General features: G+C 33.9%; 2 protein-coding genes across 2 annotated transcripts; both read left to right on the forward strand.

The window, feature by feature from the left end:
- Nucleotides 1–184: 184 nt before the first annotated feature.
- LOC118070138 (uncharacterized) lies at nucleotides 185–1,137 on the forward strand. The gene is made up of 3 exons (XM_035088573.1): nucleotides 185–368; nucleotides 733–952; nucleotides 1,064–1,137. The coding sequence occupies exons 1-3, from the start codon at nucleotides 339–341 to the stop codon at nucleotides 1,135–1,137; spliced, it is 324 nt and encodes a 107-aa protein (XP_034944464.1). The 5' UTR covers nucleotides 185–338.
- Nucleotides 1,134–2,058, forward strand: LOC118070137 (putative nuclease HARBI1). The gene is given in 2 exon segments (XM_035088572.1): nucleotides 1,134–1,652; nucleotides 1,654–2,058. Coding segments are annotated over 2 exon segments (864 nt in total). The 3' UTR covers nucleotides 1,999–2,058.
- Nucleotides 2,059–10,903: the final 8,845 nt, after the last annotated feature.

Raw genomic sequence — 10,903 nt, forward strand, 5'->3', positions numbered from 1 at the left:
GGCCGTATTCGTTCCTGATTTTGCGTGATCAAAGTGATTTTTTGACGCATGCGCCTAGATAAAAAATTACTTGACATGCGCGGACATTATATGTACATGTATGATATATGTAAATGTATGTTATATGTATGTGTATAATATATATGTATATTACTTCGTATTCATTTCATCGGATTATTTATTTTTCTATTCTCGAATATTTATCTAAATAAAAATTATCGCGATCAGAAAGTGTTTTAATTATTTCAACTAAAATTTATCAAGATTATTGAATGTGAACAGACCTGCTCGGACCTGATTATATGTGAACTCGTTTTTCCCAGGATATTACTCCGAAAATGGACCAAATGATAGATGATATTGTACAGGTTAGAATTACAATCAATTATAATACATACATGAATTTACTAATTAATTGTTTATTGTTTGACTATCTAATTTAGGAAAAATAAGGTTTACTTAAATTGTTGGTGGATTTTTATAATAATTTACTCATTGTAAAAAACAAGAAAGTAGTTTCTTTTAATAATGGAAATAAATTTTAATATTTATACCATTTCTTTTATCAAATAGAGAAAATCTTCCTTATTTCCCGTGCTAATCCTACAAAAATTACCCATAAATTATGTTAGATATTCAATAAAAGAGAAGGCTACTATTTAACACTATTGTTTTCATGATCACTAGAAATACATAAGTACGCCCTAACTCTATTTCTTTTTTAATTTAAAGGATTGGATACTTGATGCTCCGTTTCCTGATATTCATAATATTCTGTTCTCTTCTGATTCATCATCATCAGAATCGTCCGAAGACGATGAAGGTATCAATAGAATTCGAGTTCCACGTAGGTGCGTTCGAAATTTTGTCGAAAACACCGTTCGTCAGTACAATGAAAAACAATTTCGGAAACACTTCAGGCTTCGTCGATCAACATTGTATCAATTAATCGGTAATCAATAAGTTTATTACTTGTGATGAAGCGAATGCTCGCAGAAAATTTATAAAAAATGAAATTTGTGGAAGTTTCAAGAATTTTCAACGTCATTGTTATTTTTTTCAGAACGATTTGAGCAGACTAACTTTTTTCAAAATCTCCCAATCGGTGGGATTACTCATGAACGAGCTCTGCTATGACCGTGTGGTATCTAGCCAATATCGAAACATTTCGTGAAATATCAAATTTATTCGATTTTGCACCAAGCGACTCTCATAGGGTTTTATTATGTTCACTGGATTTTCTAATTTCTTTATCTGAAGAATATATACGATGGCCTGAAACTGCAGCAGATAAAATAGAAGTTAGTCGAAAATTTTCTGATCTCCAAAACATAACTCAAATAATAGGTGCAATAGACGGATGTCATGTTCGTATCAGAAGACCAGTACATCATCAAGAAGATTATTATAATCGGAAACGATATCACAGCATTATTTTGCAAGCAGTTGCAAACAGTGATAAGGTCTTTACAGACGTATACATTGGTGAACCTGGATCCATGCACGACGCACGAGTATTCCGACGATCTCCTTTATATGAAAAAGCTCTCACAGATCCAAACTTCTTTGGAACATACTTCTTACTTGGAGACACTGCTTACCCAAGTACACCATGGATGATAACTCCTTTCCGAGATAATGGACATCTCACACCTGGGACAACGTCAATTTAATTATCGACACTCATCAACTCGCATCGTAATAGAACAGGCTTTTGGTCTTCTAAGAGCAAGATTTCGACGATTAATTCGCTTCGATAATTTGAGAGTTGATATTATCGTAAAATGTGTTATGGCCTCATGTATTTTACATAATATATGTATATTACATGATGATCCAATAGAAGATGATACATCAGATAGTGAAATAAGTGATGAAAGTAATGGAGGAAGTAGTGAATCCAGTGAAACAAGCAGTGAAAGCCACGAAAGCAATGTAATAAGCAGTGGAAGCAGTAGCAGTCAGTGTTGTAGTAGCAAATGTAGGATATTTCATTAACAATAATCTAATCAGAATGAAAGACTGTTTATATTTTACCTGTTGTAGATTAGCTTCTTATTCATGGGTACTATGATAAAATTTTGTATCAGGTGCTTGACAAAATGTTAAAATGTAATATGCTCAGGTGTACAAATGATAATATTCACATTTAATAATATGTTTATAACTTTTATTTGTTATACGAGATGCCATTATATCTACATCATTATTTTAACAAATACTTGTAAAGTTTAATATATTAAACTTCCAATATATAATCAGTCTTCGTTTTTGTATGCAATATTGCAATCTTATATCAATATTTAAATAAAACAGTTACTGAATATATATGCCTTACACAGTAATATACATCTCATGAATAAATATAGAATTTTTTTAGAAAATTAACTTCAACTTCTCTACATATTGTTTACTATTATTTCTGAGCAATATTGAATATTACTGCAAGAAGACAAAAGATATCGAAACAAATGAACGCAACATTTTAACCTCACAACAACATTTCAACTCAACACTTACTCATCTAACTTAATTTTCAATTTTTTTAAAACGAAGAAAAACATTGAGATATGACTTATAAAAGAATACATATTTCTCATCATATATTATGATTTTTTAGAGATCTTTGAATAGTTGAAATTAAAAATGGCAATCGATTTTTAATTTTTTTTGACTTTAAATCAAAATATTTCCCCATTAAGGTAGTTTTTGTTTTTTCTAAAGCAAAAAAATCTTTAGCAAATGATTTTTTGAAAGCAATCTTTTCACGTTCAATTGCCATTTTTTCTCTCATTAATTCAATTTTTTCATTTGACTCATAATTACTCTTTCTCCTTTCTTCATCCCCTTTTCTTTGGCCATTTTTTAGTTTGTTTACAATCAGTTTCTTCAAGCTATCAATACTCACATTTAACGAGGCACTATCATTTTCACGATCTGCAGAATCCTTTTCAGAGAACCCAATGTGAATGAAGATGAATTGGTTGGCTTATCTCCTAAAACTTCATCCATTTCTTGCCAAAAAGCGAACTTGTGAGGCTCTCGTCCTGATTTATCCTTGCAAGTTTTGTAAGTTCTGAGTAGATTATTCCATTTATTAGCACATAAATCTTTATCACATTATGACCGTGACTGACAAGGTCATTGACTATATTTTCCCAAAAGTGATTTCTTAGTACGGGATGGTATTGTTCCTGAGCGTGAAGAGCGTAACTACTAATGAGCAGTTTTGTATCATGGTATTGCCAATAATATTTATCTTTTCCTGAAGAGGCTTATTGCGTTTCGATGTAGTAGCTTTGATAGGATTATCATCATATTAGAAGCTTGACGTAAATATGTATTGGTGTTGGTGCATTTATTGTTTTCTGCACTACATAATGGGAGAAAATTCACTTCATATTCCTCATCGCAAGTTGAATGTACATACTGATTTGATGTCGAACACTCACTTGGCATATTATCAAATGGCTCAAAAATTTCACTTGGAATGACAAAATCATTCCTCGTGCAAGTTGTAGTGGCAGGAAGTGAATTATCAATGGAAACATCGTCTATATGTTGTCCTGATGACGAGCAACCAGAATTTTCATTTTGGTTATTTTTTCTTGCTATCTTCATTTTTATTTCCTCATATACACTTTTTGCAAACTCTTTATCTGAAAAATAAATAACCTTTTACAATGAAATTATGAACAAAGAATTAAATAGTAATGTTGACGAAATTGAACGAATTTGAAGTTAATGTTTATGTTGACATCATAATCTGATTAGAGGTTAGGCAAGTGGGATTTGCTATTAAATGACACTTACCTACTTTCATTCGTTTCTGTTGCTCCTCAGTAATGTTATATGGAAAAAATGTTTTTGTATCCGGGTTATAAAAATAGTGTTGAACTATTTATTTATATGAGACATTATAAAAAGACAAATTATGTATAACACAAGAAGCGGCTAAGTATACCAGGAGTATAATAATAATTATTATTTTCGAGCATGCGTATTTTATAAAAAAAGTTATTGCGCATGCGTCAAAAAAATCACTTCGATCACGCAAAATCAGGAACGAATACGGCCATTGAAATGCTATCTAATGCGCACGCTCCATTCACGATCATGCGCACAAGTCGCAGCGTATATAAGTGAGACAAACGCATATATGGCTGCACCGTAATGCTTAAGTCTCCCTCCCTATACCGACTAGCAACATAGGAGTATTACATATATGGTAAATCGTTGTTTTCCGATGTACATACTATTATTCGGAATATTTAAAAAAATATTTTATAACAAAAAACGAATAAATAAAACACAGTTTTCGCGAGAAAGTTTCAGGTAATCATTCACAGAATCGTACTTTTTTCCCTTCTCGACAGGTGGCGTAGCAATGGTCTTTAAAAGACATGGATAATTTGTGTTGTACATAAAAAAGTATGAATAGAATTAAGAAAGGCTCATGTTCGTAGAAAGAGAGAGACATACGACAATCGGTAGCGAGTTCTGGCACTTCGCCGAAAAAGCTCTATCCCCTCCCTTCGAACCTAAGCGAGTAGCTTATAACTTATAAATAATAGAAGAGTTAATGTATTAGCTCTGCAGAAAGAGCACTAGAGTTTTAATTTGCCGAGCTGAGTTCAAACCCAGCCGCAGCCAATTTTTTCTTTCTCTTTTTTTTTTTAATGATATATAAGCGTTATTTTAGCATAACAAAATTAGTTCTAAATAATAATTAACTTCCCAGTGGGAAGTTATAGTAATGGGTCCGATTTTGCGAATCGCTAATTTCGACATATCTCCACGTTTTAAGGTCCCGCGAATCCAATACGACCGTTTTCCAGTGGACGTCTGTGTGTGTGTATGTACGTATGTGCGTATGTGCGTTTGTGCGTATGTTCGTATGTTCGTACGTGCGTTCGGAATTATTTTTCGCCTCGATTATGTGCATTCGACTCGTAATTACGTAACTTAGAACTGATTAGATTTTCAGCAAAATCGGTCCAGCCATTTTTTATGCAGAATCAAAAAACTGAAAAATAGTGAACTACCTAAATTCTGCAATTTATAAATTATACCATTTTTAGACGGAATTTCGAAATCTTTTGAAAAATATGAATATCAAATGTTTAGAATAATTGTACAGAAATATGATGACAGTATTTCATAGAAAAAAAAATTTTTAAAAAACGAAATCAGCAATGAAAGAATTTTAAACTCGTGTCAGGATTGAGAAAACAGCATTAAAGACGCTATAATAGTCAATAATATTGTCAATAATATGGAATTGTGTTCATAACAATTGACATTGTTACTAACAAGTGATTATTGATCATAGTAATATATAAATAATAAGTTTTAAATTGTTATAAACAATAAAATAGGGACCCTTTCGATATATAAGAGTACTTTTAACGCATGATTTTTTCGTTTACTAAAAAATGTTACCAACCGTATGACATAAATGAAAACATTTTTCGTGTATAACAATGAAATTCGTTGTAAATAATGAAAAGATCTATGAGGTACATTTGAATTCTTCTAACACACAATTTTTTCTTTACTGAAATAAAGTAACTAACCATATCAAATGAATAAAAACAGACTCATTTCGTGTATAACAATTCCATTTGTTATAAAAAATGGAAACGGGTTCTATTCAAATTGTTTTTTATTTTTTCCACTGGGAAGTTGGTCGTGTGGACCTTTCAGGTCGCACCCAGACCACTGCAGAGCACTGATATTTTTTTTTATCAATTACTCTTCCAATTTATAGCGGAGAGTAAGAAAGTTATTAGAAAGTTTGAAAAACCTTATTTTTATGTCGCTACAAAAGAGGCAGCAGTTGTTTTTTAATAATTATAAACATGAAGAGCACTTACAACAATGTGTAACGAGTTCCGGCACATCGCCGGAAAGCTGGATACCCATACTCCATACCCAAGCAAGCAGCTTAAAATAATAAACACAAAATATTCGTATGAAGGTGTACTAGCTCTGTGGTCAGAGCGCCAGTTTTTTATTTTGCCGAGCAGGGTTCAAACCCAGTTGCGGAAAGATTTAAAAAAAATTTTTTTTTGTTAAAATTACATGTGATTGCGATTTTCGGATGCCAAAATTAATTTTCAATATCAATTTTAATTTTTTCTATAGCTATTTTTCTAATCAATGACGGAAGAGTAATAAAAAATTAAAGTAGTGCAGAAAAATTTATATTTATATAGTTACATTAGTTGTAGGGTTTTTTTTTCAACAAACAAAAATAATAAACAACAAAAAACAGTTGAAACAATCCGCGGCGAATTCCGGCGCTTCGCTGGCAAGCTCGTTTCCCACCCTCCGTACACAAGCCTGCAGCTTATGACTTATAAACATGTAGATGACAAATGAACACATGTTAGCTCTGTGGTCAGAGCACGCGACTCTTATTTGCCGGACAGGGTTCGATTCCTGTCACGGCCAATTTTTTTTTCGTTGTTAAAATTACACATAATTACAATAATGACCTATTCATGTTGGATTAAAATTGTTTTCTAAAGTTTTATAGAATCTACATTTTTTAATGAAGAGAATTCGTAGTAACTATACATGTCGTCTTTGGAAAAATTTAGAAATTAATTTTATTAAGATTTATGCGTTTGTGGAAGGAGTTATTATTTATAAGAAAGATTTTATACTAAACATTATTTTATTTAACAAGATTAATTAATTATAAATTGATTGAAAACGAATGTGAACACATGTCAACACTGCACGATAGTAATAAAGATAGATACATATTAGAAAAAGAAGAAAGACAAAACTCTAATCAATTATGACGGACGAGTTTGGCGGAAAGATTTGAACTCTAACACTCCCCTCTCAAATCGGACGTCATCAGAATCTGTCAATTTGTTGTAATCCTAATTTTTGTACACATTTCTCATGACTCGTACGACATAATAGCTTAGTTAATACATCGGCAATCATATCTTGAGTTGAAATGTGTTGAACATCCACAAAGTTGTTCTTTATTGCACTCCTGATGAAATGATATCTTATATCAATATGTTTCGTCCTCTTATGAACATAGGGTTATTGGCTATACATTCAGCACCTCGGTTATCAGTATAAAGTCTGATCTGGCTGAGTTCTTTTCGACTAATTTCAATCATTAGTTGATAATGCACTGTTTGTTGCTTTTGAGATCTCCATGAAATAGCTGCGTTACTTAATATGAAGCTATAAACCAGAAAATGAACGACGATCTGCAGGATCATTTTCCCAATCAGCATCAGAATAGCCTACAATTGAATCACTTGACTTTGTATATACTAGACCTAAGTCTTTGGTTCCAGCTAGGTATCTCAAAACTCTTTTTGCCTTTACAATATGACACCTTTCAAAACAGGTAGTGAATTGTGCTAATCTAGCTACAGTATTTGATATATCAGGTCTTGTAGCTACTGATAAATACATTAAAGCACCAATGAGCTCCCGATAAGGAAATTTTTCTTGAGAGCTATCATTTGAGTCTTCTTCGACATCCTCATACGCCTTTAATTCAGACGGAGTCGAAACCTTGTTGCATTGGTTCATACCAAAACGTTGAAGGATATCTAGGATGTAGCTTCTCTGTTGTAACACCACTTTGTCTTTGGTTTGTGTTATTTCAAGTCCTAAATATGACTTGCTATCCAAGGTCTTTGACTTCGAATTTTTCTCTTAAATCTTGCTTGATTTCTTCAATCCATTTGACATCTTTTGAGGCAATCAAAATGTCGTCTACATACAATAGTAGGGACAATACATCACTATGCGTTGAGCATAATAAATGCATGGTTCGCCACATGTTGGCGTTAATCCAATTTCTTTCAGCCTTTTATCAATAGCTTCATTCCATTTCTTCCTCCTTGACGAAGACCATATAAGCTTGTTGAGTTTACAAGCATCACCACCATCCTTTATAGCTTTTAGAAGTTTCTTTGCTTTAAACTTCATATTTTGATCGTTACATTGAATAATTCGATGAAGCATTTGTTCCAACATATCTGGCATTTCTCTAATAACTTCTTCATCAAGTTGACCGTTCAGATACGCAGTAACTATATCAATTTGATAAACCTGAAAGCCATAACTATCGGAAATAGCCATTAACAGACGAATGGATTCTAGTCTTGCTACTGGGGCAAACGTTTGGTGATAGTCAACTTCAAATCTTTGACTATACCCCTTTGCAACTATCCTGGCTTTGTAACGATCTATATCACCGTTTGGTAGATACTTCTTCGTGAGGACAACCCGAGATCCAACTATATTTTGTCCTTGGTTGTGTTTGACAATATTAAATGTATCATTTTTGATCAAACTCGTCACTTCAGCTTGAATTGCTCGTTCCCAGGCTTCCTTTTCGTCACTATTTAAAGCTTCATTTATGGAAACGTCTGCTACACCAGCAAATAGCTCATCAGAACCATTTTCTCTATCAGTAAAAACATTGTCATCACCAACTTCACCATCTGGAATATCACCTTCACTAGCTTGTGATCTGCTAAATATCTTTCTAGGTCGGCCTCTGAAACCTGTTCGTGAAAATCTAGGTCTGCCACGACCCCTTGGAGGTTGTTGATTTAATGGTGCTGACCTTGGTGTTCTTGATTGACTAGACGAGCTGCTACTTGATTTACTTAGTTTCTTCGGACTTATCTTTGGGCTAAGCCCCTGTTTATTTGTAGTCTCAACAGACTGTATCACATTATCACTGCTTGATAAGGCATCTTCACTATCTTCATCTTCACGTGGATAACCAATAAATATACCTTTTGTTGATCTCGGAGCAAACTTATCTTTAGTTGGAAGCTTGTCTAACACATACACCGGAGATCCAAAAATATGCAACTCAGATAAATCGGGTTTCCTTCCCTTCAACTTCTCATATGGAGACATTCCACCAAGAGCAGACGTTGGCGATCTGTTACGAATATAACAAGCTGTGGCTACAGTATCAGCCCCAAAATGTCTGAGGAAGTTTCGATTGAAGTAACAGACATCTCGCCATTTCAACAATAGTACGGTTTGAATCTCTCTGCGACTCCATTTTGTTGAGGCGTATGTGGAATTGTAAGCCGGCGTTGAATTCCATATCTTTAAGAAGACCATTAAATTCATTACTCAGGTACTCTTTACCGTTGTCTGACTGGAGATATTTAATTCTTTTTCCAATCTGGTTCTCCATATGGCTCTTATATTGATCAAACGCCGATATTACTCCACTCTTTCGTCCCAGAAGGTATACTTCCGACCATCTAGAGGACCATTTATAGATCATCTATAAATGAAACAAAATGTTGAGCTCCATTTAGTGATTGCACTCGCATTTTACCAACAACATCTGAATGTACGAGTTTAACAGCTCATTGCATGGTGATTTACTCTTCGAATATGGTAGACTGGTCATCTTTCCTCTAATACAGATATCACATTCAGGAATCTCAATCTTTTCAGCATCTAGACCTATGGTATCTTTGATTATTTTTGTCACATCACTGTAGTTTAAGTGACCCACTTTCTCATGCCATAATCGTAAATCATCCTGACTAACATGAGCAGATACCTTAGCAAAGTGGAAACTCTGTGAAAGAAAATATAAATTATCCTTTCTAATTGCCCTGAGTCTAACCCTACCTTCTTTATCCATAATTACTGCTGAATCTTTGGTAAAAGTGACACTATGACTACTATCAGATCAGGGACAAATAAGGTATGCCTTAGTTCTACCACCTTTGGACATCCATTATTATGTAAAGGTATCACAACCTTTTCTGACCCTTGAACATCTGTTGACGAATTACTGGCTAAATGTACTTGTCCACCAACTGACTCTTTCCAATCCTCGAACTTGGTTCGGTCATTGTATAAATGACTAGTACATCCACTATCTAAAATCCATGGTTCACCTGATATTAACTTACATTGATTATTAACTCGTGAAACAGCTCCAAAGCACACAGCATATGACTCGTCTGCTGCATTTGCTGCCTGACTTCTTGACCACGTCTATTGGAATTATTATTTCTTCTTGGTTCCTTGCATTCTGGTGATTTATGACCAGGAGCTCCACAATTATAACACCTTATATCACGATTTTTATTTGGTTTGTTATTACTCTTGTTAAACTTCGTGAACTTAGTTGCCTTGTTATTATTTCTGCTAGCCATAGCACCTGCAGCTTGTACCACTTCATCACTATTTTGTGTGTCAGCATGTTCTAACATTTTTGCTTTTAGAATATCAGCTGATGGCAATTCATCACGAGCTCCGATTGCCAATCTGAACTGCTCAAAACTAGCAGGCAGCTGTAAAGCAATGCAATTGACACAACATCTGGATGAAAATTATTTTCATTGCAGCCAACTTATCTAAGGCACCAAAGAATGGTCGGATGTGTTCTCTCACGTCACCTCCTTCTTGAAGTTTAGTAAATAATAAAGTCTTTAATAACTGTACCTTCTTCAAAGGGCCTTAAGGTGCAAAAACACTAGCTAACTTAAGCCAAACCTCTCTGGAAGTCTCACAACCTCCAATATGATGCAGTTCATCTGCTCCAATAGACAAAATTAAGTTTGCTTTTGCTAGTTGGTCTTTCTCAACCCACTGATCACGCTCGATTTGTCTTGCCGCGGAATCAGCTCCAGTTGAGCATGATGGAATAATTTTTGTACCATCAACATAGCCCCAAACACCATTTTCACTAGCAAAGCTTGAGCATGAATTTTCCAGGAATCATAATTATCCTTTTTGAACTCACAGATCTTAATTATACTCATAATTAATTTTTTTTTCTTATAAATTGACGGCACGTGTTAATGTAACCTCAATTTTTCACACTTCAATTCGCATGTAATTAACTGACCACTGGGCCCATAACCTG

Source organism: Chelonus insularis, unplaced genomic scaffold, assembly GCF_013357705.1.
Source record: "Chelonus insularis isolate UGA/USDA-ARS -01 unplaced genomic scaffold, ASM1335770v1 contig_525_pilon, whole genome shotgun sequence".
NCBI classification, from domain to species: Eukaryota; Metazoa; Arthropoda; class Insecta; order Hymenoptera; family Braconidae; genus Chelonus; species Chelonus insularis.

Excerpts from the sequence above, each read along its gene's own strand:
- LOC118070138 (XM_035088573.1), top strand. The coding sequence starts at position 339 with ATGGACCAAATGATAGATGATATTGTACAG. Across the intron at positions 369-732 it reads TGATAGATGATATTGTACAG|GATTGGATACTTGATGCTCC; the intron begins GTTAGAATTACA and ends TTTAATTTAAAG. Across the intron at positions 953-1,063 it reads AACATTGTATCAATTAATCG|AACGATTTGAGCAGACTAAC; the intron begins GTAATCAATAAG and ends TATTTTTTTCAG.